General features: G+C 52.0%; 1 protein-coding gene across 1 annotated transcript in view; it reads right to left on the bottom strand.

Moving 5' to 3' along the window:
- Window positions 1-14,466, bottom strand: part of LOC101933870 (uncharacterized) — a 99,031-nt gene extending 84,565 nt beyond the window's left edge. The window contains exons 1-4 of the mRNA XM_065591000.1: window positions 13,988-14,466; window positions 9,970-10,047; window positions 7,045-7,148; window positions 6,561-6,625 (exon numbers count right to left, since the gene is read on the bottom strand). Of these exons, the coding sequence (XP_065447072.1) occupies window positions 6,561-6,625; window positions 7,045-7,148; window positions 9,970-10,047; window positions 13,988-14,454 (714 nt within the window). The 5' untranslated portion in view covers window positions 14,455-14,466. The remainder of the gene's footprint in view (window positions 1-6,560; window positions 6,626-7,044; window positions 7,149-9,969; window positions 10,048-13,987) is intronic.
- Between the last annotated feature and the right edge of the window lie 524 nt (window positions 14,467-14,990).

Raw genomic sequence — 14,990 nt, 5'->3', positions numbered from 1 at the left:
TGACGGTCCCCAGGAACCATGGGGAGAGGCCAATGCTCCAGATCAGCCTGATTGACAGGGCGGGCAGGCTAATCAGGGAGTCAGGAGGCCAGAGGGGGTCCCGTCCTCCGTGTGAACTGGAATGGCCTGAGTCAGACTGAGTGGGGCCGAGCTAAGGAGAGAGCAGGGGCCCAAGCTGAGCTGGAGAGCAGAACCGTGCCAGATCCAGAGCCAGAGACGCAGCCCAGGGAGAGCAGATCCTGTGCTGGGAGCAAAGCTGCAGCCGCAGAGCCAGAGACGCAGCCCAGGGAGAGCAGATCCTGTGCTGGGAGCAGAGGTGCAGCCGCAGAGCCAGAGACGCAGCCCAGGGAGAGCAGATCCTGTGCTGGGAGCAGAGGTGCAGCCGCAGAGCCAGAGTCGCAGCCCAGGGAGAGCAGATCCTGTGCTGGGAGTGGAGCTGCAGCCACAGAGCCAGAGACGCAGCCCGGGGAGAGCAGATCCTGTGCTGGGAGCAGAGCTGCAGCCGCAGAGCCAGGTGTGGTGAGCAAGTGGGGCCGGCCAAGGGGGAACCTGGGCAAAGGGCCCAGCACAGAAAGACACCCCCAGACAAGGGCCCTTGCAGGCCAGACCGGGAGGGGGACCTTAACCCTACGGGGGGCTGACGCTGGGAAGAAGGGTCCCACCACTCAAAGCCCGGAGGTGTGTGGCCACCACCATTGCAAGTGTCCAACCCGCAGCGTCTCTGCAGCACAGCCTGGGCCTGAGAAGGAGGCCTGGGACCTACAAGAAGCAGACTGTGACCTGCCCTGACATTCCAGAGACACTGGTTGTGATGTTCCCTGCCACAGAGCAGGGTGATGTGTTTTCCTTTAACCTTTCCCATTTTTCCTTGTTCTTTTCTTTAAATTAATTGTTAATTAAACAACTTGTATTTGCTTTAAATTGTATGGAATAATCAGTGGGTCAGGGAGGTGCCCAGTGTAAAGAGAGTACCCCGGAGTGGGGACACCCTAGCCCCTGTCCTAGGTAACCACAGCAGGGTTGGGGGTCGAGCCCCCCAGGAATCCTGGGCCCAGTCTTGTTGGGGTTACGAGGACTCAGCCAGACAGAAAAGTGGAAGGGGAGCCCTCAAGGGCAGGGAGGCCTCTGGGTAAAGGAAGTGGGAGCGGGGACTCAGATCCTTTCGCTTGCCCACCTCACCGGGGTAGTGCAGAAGTCAGGAAATTTCCCCACAATAGCGGGACCATTCCCCCGCTTACATAATTGGCGTCACGAACAGGATCCTATCCACAGGGTCCATCCCATTGGTTTTCTGGTTAAGTTCTAGTAGCATGGTCCGGGCCTAGTTGAGCACCCTACCATGGCTGGAATTGAAGAACTACGAACCCAGTTTGCTGAACTTCAGCGCAGATTATCAGACCAAGCGGAGGCATTACAGCAAGCTAGAACTGAACAGAGAGAAGCCTTATCGCTGGCCAAGGCAGTAATAGAGCAACAGACAGCAGAAGCTAAGAAACCCCCTACTATTTATGTCCCACGGGAGCGGAAGGTCACGGAGTTTGGTGGCTTCCCGACTAGACCAGGAGACATTACAGTAGAGGAGTGGGTCAAGTCTGTGAAGGCGGCTCTGCGTGTGCTAAGAGTACCTGAAGAAGATCATGTGGACTTCATAGAGGAGCACCTCAAGGGCCAGGCCAAGGCCACAGTAAAGTTCATGGCAGTGGCAGACAAAAAAAATGTGGAAAAGATATTTGAACTCCTCCTAGAAGTGTATGGGGACAAGGTACCTATTGGAACCCGACTAAAGGAGTTCTTTGAGAGAAAGCAGGAGCCCGGTGAAACTATCCGGGCATATGCATATGACCTCCAGGAGAAAATGAGCAGAGTGGAGCGGCGAGACCCTCAGCGAGTTCCAGACCCAGATACGGTTCTGAAAGAGCAGTTAGTGCTGGGGCTCCAGGATGATTCCCTCCGCCGTGAAATGAAAAGGAGGTTTAAGGAAGAGCCCAGTAAGAAGTTCCATGAACTCATGCAGGCTGCTATTATGTGGTCAGAAGAAGAGGAAGTTCCTGTGGCAGAGACAGCAAAGACTAACCCCCGTACACGAAGTGGCGGCCTTGTGAATGCAGCTGCTGGGGAAAAGGCCCTGCCCCAAACACAGCTAACATTGGAAAGCTTGAGTGAAGCTGTCCAAAAACTGGCGGTCCAGCAGGGGGAGATGCTGAAAGTGATGACTGAGGTGATGAAAGGAAAACCTCCCACTAATATGCCAAGATATCCAAGGGCCCCAGGATCCCGAAGATCTCCACTGAAGGACGAGCTGGGAAGATACATTTGTTATACTTGCGAAAGGCCAGGACATACTAGCCGAGATTGTACACTGAGAAGGAGACTGGAGTCCCAGGCGCCTGAAATTCAAAAGGCACCGGGAGCAAGCAGCCAACCATCAGAAGGCCAAGTGGGGACTGAAGGGTTTCTACGGCTGTCCCTAGGAAAAGGGCAGTGTGTCAGCAGCAAGGAAAAGGACCCTGATGATGTTAGTGTATTCAACGACTTCTGTGGCCGAGCTTTCGGGGACTGCTTGACAGTGGATATAACCATAGCAGGGGTGAGAACCCGCTGTTTGATAGACACTGGCTCAGAAGTCACCACTATTTCTGAATCATATTTCCGAAACTACTTAAAAGAGAGAGATCTGACCATGCATAATACCCGATTTGTACAGCTAACGGCAGCTAATGGACTTGCCATCCCTGTGGTGGGGTGTCTTGAAGCTGATGTAGGGTACATGGGTCGAACAATCCCTGGGAAATGCATTTTTATCCTAAAGGACACAGCTTCAGGAAAGACTTTAATGGAGAACAGAGTACCGGGAATTCTCGGGATGAATATTATAAGAGAGCTGAAAGAATTACTGTTGGTAGGAGAAGGAACCCTGGAGATGAACCGTCACGGGCAGCCTAGGAAGGACGCTACACTGAAGCAGGTACTAGCCCAAGTGGAGAGACATGGACGTTTCCCGGGTCCAACGGGACAAATTGGCTATGTTAAGGTGGCAGGGAGACAGAAGGTGGTTATACCTCCCTGGAGTGAGAAGATTATTGATGGGCGCTGCCGGGTGCCAAGCGACTTTGACGGATACAGAGTGCTTGTCGAGCCAACACCTGGGGCCAGTCTCCCTAATGGGCTCCTGGTTGCAAATGTACTTGCTAATGCCAGCAAAGGAAAAGTGCCAGTCAGGCTGTTAAACTCAAGTAAGAAGGCCATAAAATTGTACCCCCGAACCAGAGTGGCAGAGGTACACCGTCCTGAAGGAGTGGTGCCCCCATTGGGGGTGGCCTTGGAAGAAAATGGGGATGAGCTGCGGGTGATAGAAGTAAAAAAAGGCACACAGGTTACCACATCGCAAGCGGCACCTGATGGAGAGCTACCCATTCCAGTCCAAGTGGACCTCCAACAGCTAACCCCTACACAAGTTGGCCGTTTGCGGGCGCTACTGGAGAAACATCAAGAGGTCTTTTCCAGGGATGAGCGGGACTTTGGTTACACCACCACAGTGACACACCAAATAGCCACTGGAGATGCTGTCCCGATAAAACAGAGACACCGGCGGATCTCACCACGAGTGTTCCAGGAGGTAAAAAAACACATTCTGGACCTAGTGACTCAAGGTGTCCTTAAAGAAAGCCACAGTCCGTGGGCATCACCCGCAGTGATTGTAATAAAAAAAGATGGTGGGGTGCGATTTTGCTGTGACTACAGGAAACTGAATGAGGTAACGCACAAGGATGCCTACCCGCTACCCCGGGTGGAAGAGTCACTGGATGCATTAGGAAGTGCAAGAGTGTTTTCAACCCTCGATTTAACTTCTGGTTATTTCCAGGTTGCAGTGGAAGAACGAGACCGGGAAAAGACAGCAGTGACGACTCCGTTTGGGCTGTTTAAATGGACACGTATGCCATTCGGCTTGTGTAATGCACCTGCTACGTTCCAGAGACTAATGGAGGGGGTGTTAGGAGACTATATCTTAGACACTTTGCTGATATACCTGGACGATGTTATTGTGTTTTCCAAGGATTTTGAGAGTCATATGGAAAAATTGGACTTGGTTTTCACACGATTGAAGGAACATGGATTGAAGCTGAAGCCAAGTAAGTGCTGCCTCCTACGTGAAAAAGTCAAATTCTTGGGCCATGTAATTTCAAAGGATGGAATCCAGGTAGATGAAGAGAAGACCAGGGCGCTGGAAAATTGGCCGGTCCCCAAGAATGCCAAGCAAGTGCGGCAGGCTCTAGGTTTCATGAGCTATTACAGACGATTTGTTCCAAAGTTTGCACACATTGCTGCACCACTATATGGACTAGTGGGCCAGCCTGCCCAAAGGAAGGGAAGGGATCAATGTTTTGTGTGGGATGATGCCTGTCAGACAGCTTTTGACAAATTAAGACATCGGCTGATGTCACCACCTGTGCTTGCATATCCTGACTTTAGCCTGCCATTTATAGTGACAACAGACGGGAGCCTGCACGGCCTAGGTGCGGTGCTCAGCCAGAAGCAAGAGGGGGCCGAGCGTGTGATCGCATATGCGAGCCAAGGGCTGAGGAGGTCAGAAAGAAATGACATGGGTTATGTTGTTACCATGGGGCCCGGATGTACCGGTGTGAATATTGTGAATGTGGCAGTATTTTAGCAAGGGGGAATGTAAGGGGACTGTTGCCCCCTTACTAACATTCAGTGGGGGTGTTTTGGTTGGCTAGCTCCCAGCACTAAAAGGGGAAGGGTCGAGGGCAAATCAGGAGCCTGAGACTGACGGTCCCCAGGAACCATGGGGAGAGGCCAATGCTCCAGATCAGCCTGATTGACAGGGCGGGCAGGCTAATCAGGGAGTCAGGAGGCCAGAGGGGGTCCCGTCCTCCGTGTGAACTGGAATGGCCTGAGTCAGACTGAGTGGGGCCGAGCTAAGGAGAGAGCAGGGGCCCAAGCTGAGCTGGAGAGCAGAACCGTGCCAGATCCAGAGCCAGAGACGCAGCCCAGGGAGAGCAGATCCTGTGCTGGGAGCAAAGCTGCAGCCGCAGAGCCAGAGACGCAGCCCAGGGAGAGCAGATCCTGTGCTGGGAGCAGAGGTGCAGCCGCAGAGCCAGAGACGCAGCCCAGGGAGAGCAGATCCTGTGCTGGGAGCAGAGGTGCAGCCGCAGAGCCAGAGTCGCAGCCCAGGGAGAGCAGATCCTGTGCTGGGAGTGGAGCTGCAGCCACAGAGCCAGAGACGCAGCCCGGGGAGAGCAGATCCTGTGCTGGGAGCAGAGCTGCAGCCGCAGAGCCAGGTGTGGTGAGCAAGTGGGGCCGGCCAAGGGGGAACCTGGGCAAAGGGCCCAGCACAGAAAGACACCCCCAGACAAGGGCCCTTGCAGGCCAGACCGGGAGGGGGACCTTAACCCTACGGGGGGCTGACGCTGGGAAGAAGGGTCCCACCACTCAAAGCCCGGAGGTGTGTGGCCACCACCATTGCAAGTGTCCAACCCGCAGCGTCGCTGCAGCACGGCCTGGGCCTAAGAAGGAGGCCTGGGACCTACAAGAAGCAGACTGTGACCTGCCCTGACATTCCAGAGACACTGGTTGTGATGTTCCCTGCCACAGAGCAGGGTGATGTGTTTTCCTTTAACCTTTCCCATTTTTCCTTGTTCTTTTCTTTAAATTAATTGTTAATTAAACAACTTGTATTTGCTTTAAATTGTATGGAATAATCAGTGGGTCAGGGAGGTGCCCAGTGTAAAGAGAGTACCCCGGAGTGGGGACACCCTAGCCCCTGTCCTAGGTAACCACAGCAGGGTTGGGGGTCGAGCCCCCCAGGAATCCTGGGCCCAGTCTTGTTGGGGTTACGAGGACTCAGCCAGACAGAAAAGTGGAAGGGGAGCCCTCAAGGGCAGGGAGGCCTCTGGGTAAAGGAAGTGGGAGCGGGGACTCAGATCCTTTCGCTTGCCCACCTCACCGGGGTAGTGCAGAAGTCAGGAAATTTCCCCACAATAGCGGGACCATTCCCCCGCTTACACTTGTAAGCACCCTTGGATCGTGTTGTTGTTCTGTGTTTGTACAGCACCTAGGACAAAGGGGTCCTAGTCCATGACTGGGGCTCTTGGGCACTACCATAATACACCCAATAAATAATATTTTGAAAATGCACAGTTCCAGTCAGAGTGACCTCCCCCACTTACCATCCCCACCATGACATCACCACACAGTTGCTCTAGCTGTGGTGACCTCACCCATTCCTGCAATATCAATCCATCCTCCCTCCAAATGTCACCCAGTTATCAACCTCCCTGTGACAGCGCACAGGCGTTCACATCCCGCGGTCACATCTTCCTTTGTGATGGTAGCTCCCCAGGTGCTCAGGTGGCTGTGATATCACCAGGTTATCACCCACTCTAGGGCATCACCACGCTGACAATCTATCTCACAAACATTGTTGCGGGGAGGACCAGTCTGTGGAATTCTGGGCAAATGACTGAACTTAATTCTGGGTGATACCCTGGTATAAACAAGCCACTCCAGAAACCCCCAACCCCTCTGGATGTGGTACCCACCAGGAGATTGGAGTCTCGGGCAGCCAGTGACAATCCAAGGGACATGTTCACTGCATCCGGGGGCCCTGAGAGGAAACACACGCCAGCACCAGGTTGAGAAATCTTGTGGCTGGATATGTTTAGCCCATCATTTCTCTGAGTCATTCCCCACCCCCCACCCCCACATGGCTCTTCTGACTCAATTCCTTCCCAGATAGGTGGCGGAGGAGAGGAAGTCATTGTACATACCCCTGCAATTGAATGGAAATGGAACCCAGGTGTCCTGATTCCCAGCCCCCATTGTTCTAACCCACTAGACCCCACTTCCTTCCCGGAGCTCGACACAGAACAAATTCTGATTCCGAGCCTCCCCACACAACACCTCTCTAAACCACTAGACCCCACTCTGCTCCCAGAAACTGGAATAGAACCCAGGAGACCTGGCTCCAAGTCCCCTCCCCACACAGCCTGCCCCACTGGACCCCATAGCAGCGGGTGGCCCTACTCTGAATGGGGATCTCCTGGCAGCGTCTGGAGCCCGGGTCGCACTTGTAGACTTTGCCAGTTTCATTCACTTCTCCCATCTGTAGTGGGGCCCCGACGAGCAGCCTGTGTGGGAGAGAGAAAAGAGGGGCTCAGGGGCGCCCCATCATCACTGGGGGGGGGGGGCCAGGCAGGGCAGCCCAGACAGACAGGCCCCTCAGGGGTGGGCAGAAGTCATGTAGGGCCTTGAGCCCACGTTTGGCCCTTACCCCCCGGCTCCGGCACTCCCGAACTGCACCACGCTCTGCCCAAACCCCACTGCTGCCTCCTTGAAGGTGATGGGTACCTCCACGTCCACGCTGAATCCACGGCTTGGTGCCAGCACTGCAGGGGTTAAACACTCATCCATTAGAGCTTCCCCTATGCAGAGTGGGGCCAGTGGTGGGCCTTAGGCACCAGCCCCTCCAGGCTGTGGGACTGGCTCCCAGCCTCCTCTGGTCCAACCCACCAAAGCCCACTCACCTCCCAGATTAGTGAATGGAACCCAGGAGTCCTGACTCCCAGCCCCTCCCCCGCACCCTGCTCTAACATCTCTTTGCTCTGTGTTTGTACAGCCCCTAGCACAGTGGGGTGCTGGTCCCTGGCTGAGCCCTACAGGAATACGTAGAATTGGAGTCCGGGTATCTGTGTGTCTGTCTGCGTCATGATGCGCTTTGAACGTCACATCTGATCACGTCCAAAATTTCAGGGAATGTTTCAGGTCTCAAGGGGGCAGAACCCTGTGGGTTTGGGGAAAACCAGAAAACTGGAAGGAGGGAAATGGCGGACACACAGACCCCCTGGCATCTGGTTAGCAGAGCCTGCAGCTTCGGCTAGCTCGGTCTAGAACACCTTCCGCCATCCCTCATCCCGGCATCACATGTGACACCCTGAACAACCGATCAACCGAGAATGGTGAGAGAGAAGGCGTGGGGGGGGGGAGAGAAGGGGGCAATGGGGATGTACACTTGATCCTGGCATGGGGGTGGAGATGGGGAAATGGAGCCCCCAGAACCCTTGGCAGGTGGGGGAGATTGGGGTCCTCTTGTATGGGGGAAGGGGAGCGGGAAAGAGATCATGGGGGATTGGTGAACACAGGGGAGAAAGGGAATAATGGGCATACAGAGCCCCTGGCAGGGGGTGGAGGGCTTCAGGGGGGTCCCACAAGAGAGGGGGCTGGGAGAATATGAGGAGCCCCCAGAAAGTTCAGTGAGCTCGGCCAAAGTGTGAGGCCTTCTGGTAAGTAACCATGACAACCCACAAAACCCCCCTCCCCTCCCAGAGCCAGGGGAAGAACCCAGGAGTCCTGATGCCCACCCCACCCCCCTCCCACTCTCCTTCATTAGCCCCCACTGCTTTCCTATCGCTGGAGGTAGAACCCAGGAGTCCGGGGGGTGGGTTGGCAAGACTTTCCAGAGGAAGGAAGTGTGTGTGGTGTGGTGTGTGTGTGCTCACAGGGAGTGTCCCAAGCTGCTCTGTCTCCAGGCGGGGCCCTCAGCAGGCATATTTCCCCCCACATACAAACACATGCTAAAAAACAAAATAGGGGGCCCCCTGAGGATGACCAGACAGCAAGTGTGAAAAATCGGGACGGGGGTGGGGGGTAATAGGATCCTATATAAAAACAAGACCCCAAAATCAGGACTGTCCCTATAAAATCTGGACATCTGGTCACCCTAGGCCCCCTTGAGCTGCTCGGAGCTCTAAGCAATTGTTCCATCTTCTGCCTAGTCCTGACTCTGCTGGTACCAGAGTGGCTCCCCCACGCCTACAAGGCTCTGCAAAGCAATTGGGAAACAACTCGTCCTCTGGTGCAACCCACTTGGGAGGGGCACCAGTCAGGCGCTGCAGAGGCTGGGGAAGGGGAACCAGGGGAGGTGGTGCTGGGCTCTTGGATTCTACCCCCAGCTCTGGGAGGGGAGAGAGGTCTGCTGGTTAGAGCGGGGGTGGGGCTGGGAATCAGGACTCCTGAGTTCTATCCCCAGGCAAGTGCAGGGGGTAAGTTACAATTACTTTCCTCCACCCTAGAAAGCACAGCTGTGATGACACCACCGCTCTGAGGAAGTGGGTGGCCCAAGGGAGTTGCGTGGGGTGTGTTGGGACAGGGTGTGGGGGGGGGGGGAGTGACTTGGACAAATGCGTCTCTGACCAAAAGTCTAGAGAGGTGGGGGATGGGAGAGTCAGGACCATTGTCTGTATTAGAGAACTCAAATTGGGAAACTTGGAGAGAGACACTCCTTTCTAAAGGGAGTGTGGGGTCTGGTGGGTGTGAGCCAGTGGGGTTGGGAATCAGGACTCCTAGGTTCTCGCCCCAGCCCTGGGAGGGGAGTGGGCTCTGGTGGGTTGGAGCAGGTGGGGCTGGGAGACAGGAGTTCAGTGTGAGAGGTCTGTTAAGCTAAGTCAGTGCCAATCCACCCCCAACTAACCATGTTACCCTTTTCCCCACCCAAATCCCCCAAGCCAAACCCCCTACAGATCCCTGATGGGTCCCCCTGGATATCCCCTCCAGCCACTCCTGGAAATTGCTGGGTGAGATCAGCATCTCTGCACAGCCTGCACCAGAGCAGTTGGGCAGATGGGGGTCTCTCGGGAAGTGCTCTGACCCCACTGCTGGGGGTCCTGGGCAAAGCTACCCACCCAAACCAGCTAGAAGGGCTGAGGCTCAGTGGGGGAGGAACACCTGCTCTGCCTGCACCCTCTGCTCAGTCCTAAGGAAAGAACCCAGGAGTCCTGACTCCCAGCCCCTCCCTGCTCTTACCCACCAGACCCCACTCCTCTCTCAGAGCCAGGGTCAGAACCAAGGTGTCCTGACAGTCCAGCTGCTTCCATCCCCCTGCTGGAGATGTACACACCGGGCATCTTGCATGGGGGACTTCAGCTTTACCCCATCCTGCTGGCCAGTACTTACCTGTGCACAGGTAGATGAGCAGAGGCAGGGGGTCCATCCTGGGCTGGGTGAAGGAAGGCAGTGAAGGGTGCAGGAAGCCTGTGCCAGGAGGTGTGAGATTTGAAGGCACCGCCTGCGGCGTAAGCAGCGGAGTGCCAGAGTAAAGAGAAGTGCAATCAGTGTCATGTGAAGGGAGGGTGAGACCAGCCCTGGGGAGGGGACTGGACTGGACTCAGGGGAGATGCAGGGAGAAGTCAAAGAAAGAAGGGAAGAAAACTAAACTGAATTAGACAGATGGACAGACAGACACATCAACAGCTGCACTGACATAGGTGGACATACGGTAGAACCTCGGCATTACCAACACCAGAGATACAAACTGACAAGTTATCGATACATCAATTTGGCACCGGAAGTGCAATCAGGCAGCAGAGACCAAAAAAAAACCAACAAAAAAACCACTACAGTATAGTGTTAAACGCAAACTACTCAAAAATAAAGGGAGAGTTTCAAAAAAGATTTGACAAGGTAAGGAAACTGTTTCTGTGCTTGTTTCATTTAATTTAAGATGGTTAAAAGCAGCATTTTACTTCTGCATAGTAAAGGTTCAAAGCTGTATTAAGTCAGTGTTCAGTTGTAAATGTTTGAAAGAACAACCATAACATTTTGTTCAGAGTTACAACCAACCTGTGTTGCCAAGGTGTTTGAAACTCTGGGCTTCTACTGTACTAAGTGGCATTGAGGCAGACACACCGCTACGCTGAGAGAGGCAGAACCACAAAACTACACAGACCAGAGACAAACAGACAGAGATACACTGACACACACACACATGCCTACACTCAGGCAGAAAGACAAGCACAATGACACTGAGACAGTCCCACACAGATACACTCGGACAGAAACACATACAGCTACACTGAGCCAGCCACACACACCCAACTCCATTCAGACAAAAAGACACACAAAGCCACGCCGAGACAGACACAAGCCCCCAGCTACACTGAGACATGCAGAGGCACACAACTAAATTCGCAAACACACAACTACACTCAGACAGGGAAACACAAAGCGACGCTGAGAGACACACACACACTCCTACACTGAAACAGAGAGACATGAAAACCTACACAGGGAGAGAAAGACAGACCCCTGGCTACACGGGGGCCTGGTCTGCAGTAGAGAGTTAGATTAACGTAAGGCAGCTTACATCCACGTAATTATGTCAGTATCCACACTGCAGCCTTGTCCTGCCGATGAAAGTGCCGTACTACGCTGACATCATAACTTCACCTCGGCGAGAGGCGAAGGGTTAATGTCGGTGTAGTTAGGGCGACGCAGTGTCCGTGTAGACACTGAGGGCTACTTACATCAGCTGGTGGCCTTTCTTTCTGTGCTGGAGCCAGGACATTGACAAGAAAGCCACTCAGAAGCTGGGGTTGTGGCCTGGGGTGGGTGGAGGGTTCTAGCCCCTGTTCTACCAGCTCCCCGATCCCATCTGGGCTGCTGCCTGGGCTCCCCACTCCTCACTCCGAGCTGGGCTGTGCCCATCCGACTCCCCGCAGGAAGCCCGGGTGCTGCCCGGCTCCTGACTCTCTACTGGGAGCCTGGCTGGTATTAACTTCCTGTCAATCTCCTGCATTAGTACTGAGGCTAGAATTTCTTGGGTTGCTGCCAACTTAATCACAAATGGCTTGTTTATCTGGAAATTTCAATGCTTGCAGCAAGGCTTGTTTTAAATGACAGAAAGCTTTTTCTTGTTCAGGCCCCCGCTCCCACTCTCCTTTCTTTTCTAGTAAACACCACAAGGGACAGTTATAGTGTCAAAAGTCCATGTGTTTCCTTAAATAGTTAAACCCTCCTAATATCACCCTCAACACATGAGAATCCTCTGGCCTTGGTAAATTCATTGCTGATTTCACCTTTTGTTGATCTACCTGAATTCCTTGTTCCCCGAGGGTCACCCCCAAATAATTCACTCTCCTCTGCACTAGTTGGGCTTTCTCTTTATTAGCCTTGAAACCTGTTTCCTGGATGAGTCTACAACACTTTTTCGTCCACTCAGCCAGCTCCTCTTCAGTGTCCCCCCAACTAATATGTCGTCTACATAAGAGGTGACATTCTCCCGATCCTCTTTGGATAATTGATCCAGCATTTGCACCACATGTTTGTGTGCAATAGCTGGAGCTCAGTGTAGGCCCTGGGGAATTCTTTTAAACAAGTACTGTTGTCCCTTAAAAGTCAACGCAAAGCGGGCCCAGGAATCGGGATGCAATGGGATGGCGAAAAAACAGTTTGCCAAATCTATGACAGGGAACCATTTAGGGGCCCCCTGTATTCTTGCCATCACTTGAAGTAGATCTGCTACTATTGGTGCCATGGGGGGGGGGGCAGCTTTATTAATTTGTCTAAAATCCACTGTCAGTCTCCAGTCTCCTGAGGCTTTTAATACTGGCCAAATTGGGCTATTGTATGAGGAATTCCCCTTTTTAAACTCTCCCTGTTGTTCTAATGATTCCATTGTTTTCTCAATTCCTGCCTCTGCTGGCACAGGAGATTTCTATTGTCTCTGCGGTGGCACTTTGTCCCCCACGATTTTAACACAGGCTTCGATTTGACCACATTCCGCTTTATTCTTAATCCCTACGCGGGGGAACTCCTTTCCCCACATCCTGTTGATCCAATATAATCTCCTCCCCTGCTTCTGCAGCACATGTTCTTGGCATGTACCCGGCTGTCAGGCCGCTTTCTGTCCAGCCAGGCACACGCCACAGAACTGCATGAGTTAAATCCAAAACCAACCGATTCCTCTTCAAAAACGGAGTCCCCAATATTACTGGCTTAGCTGCTGGATCTATCTGAAGCATTTGTTCTTTACAAGAAACATCCCCCACTCTCTCTCAGTGTAGCTATTTCTATTGAATGATACATTTTTCCTGTCACCCTTCCCCAATAAAGGAGGCTGCTGTAATAATCTCTGACACATATCGAGTCAAATCACAACTTCTATTTACACCAGTCCCACTATCCAATAGGGATCTTCGGGTCCATTATCTCCCACAGTGACAGTTGTCCTTGGCCTCCCCTTTGAATCCCATCTTAGTCTAGTTACCATCTCCCACTCCTGAGGGCCGATTTCCAGTGGGAGCTACTTGTCATCGGGGCTTCCCCATAGAGCGGGTTTCCCTGAACCCTCAGCTTGCACGGCTGCAACCTTTTTCTGCTCCTTAAACATTTCCATATCTACTCCCCTCAATTTCAAATACCTCCAAGCGATATTCCAAGTCACATCTGCTCCCTTCTGGGGCTCATTTTGATTATTCCACCCTCTACCTCTTTGGGGTGGGGTGTTTTGTCTTCTACCACGGCCTCTTCCTCTCTCATGGTATCCTGATCTATAAGCACTCTCATTTGAATATGTTATTGCTTCATCAAAAGGTACTCTGGGTTTCAATCCTTCTACCTGGCTTTCCTGGCATCATTCGTTGGCAAACTATCCAATGCTCCACTGCATTCATAACAGTTAACCCCTCATCCTGGGCTGCTTGCTTCACCAAATTAGTAGACATCCCTAATAAATTTCTATCCAGTCCTTCAAACACGTCATTCCAAAATTCCCTCTGATTCAAATCAACTGCCATCAAAGAATCAGCTGTGAGATGTCTGGCGACCTCTGCCCTGGAATTAGTCACCAGTTGTATTTCTCCAGCCAATAATCCCAATGTTATTCTCTTTAACAGGTAATCCTGGGTGAATCCCCAGGCTTCATGTAATCTGCACTGGATAATACCTTCATGAGTCTTTGACTTCTCTCTTTTCTTAACAGCACAATAAATTATGGTATCAGTTGGTGGGTTTCTGGCTACCTGTCCAAAGCATTTTTCACTCCATCTGCTGCCTGTCTAATCTCTCCAGTGGGAGCTGCCCTGATTAACCTATAAGATTCACTCATATTTAAATTCTCTGTTCCTCCTAACTCTGCCCACTGTACTAGCCATGTAGCTAATTTTTTTATATCCACTGGGCCTAATGACTTTACCTCAACTGTAAGTCTGATGAACTCGCAGGAATTATTTGTGTCTCCTTTGACACGATCTCCCCCGCTGTATCCTTAATGGTTGATCTCTGTTCGATCACTGCTACAGACTTTCCTAGCTTAGGCTCTCCCAGGAAGTTTCTTATTTCTTCCCTCAACTTAGTATAAAGCCCCTCTCGAGGTTGATCAAATTCCCTTCTCTCTGGACCCCCTCGCAGATCCTCTCCATAGCAAATATCATTGGAATCCAAATCCAAATCTCTCTCTTTTTGACACACAGCCACAACCTGCAGTTCCTGTATTTTCACTTGTTTTTTCAATGCTGCTACAGTTTTCTGGCACAGCCTGTGAGAAACACTTGCGATCTCCTCTTCCTTTTCCTTAGTCAAATCTTGAATTAACTGTTTCATTCCTATCACTTGCTGGTCTAATTTATCTTTGTCTGCTTTGATCTTTTCCCAATCCATCATTCTTTTCTCCAATTCCCTATTTTGTTTCCCCATTTGTTCTGAGTTTGCATTATCTGTGCCAGCCTCACTTCCTGCTCCAAATTTTCCTGGAAAATTTTAAAATTCTCCTGTAATGTTTGTAACTCTGCACAGACTTCCCCCTTACACGCAGTTGCCTTTTTTACAGCTTGCCACAATAGCCATACTACGGCAGCTTGCTTTTTACTGGCATTAGGCTTGTACAGCTGCACATATTTCTCAAACATGTTTTCTAAGGTATCAAATATTACATCTGGTTCCACTGCACTTTCCATCCAAGGGCACGTCCCAAATGCAATAATCTCCTTCTCTAAGAGAAGGGGTTTTAACTTTAGTCCACTGGGGTGCCTCTTCCACTCCTTTACTTCTCTTCCTAAACAGTGTTTTAACATTCTAACACTAACACCACATGGTACCTCCCCACGTGTTTTTTTGGCACAAATTTTTACAAATTTCACAAATAAGGAGTCACCCTTATTAGTCTTAAATAAGGACTCCCCCAACACTGTAAGACCCCG

Source organism: Chrysemys picta, chromosome 4 (assembly GCF_011386835.1).
Source record: "Chrysemys picta bellii isolate R12L10 chromosome 4, ASM1138683v2, whole genome shotgun sequence".
NCBI classification, from domain to species: Eukaryota; Metazoa; Chordata; order Testudines; family Emydidae; genus Chrysemys; species Chrysemys picta.
Note: the sequence above shows the minus strand (reverse complement) of the source record. Positions and strands in the feature narration are given on the sequence as shown.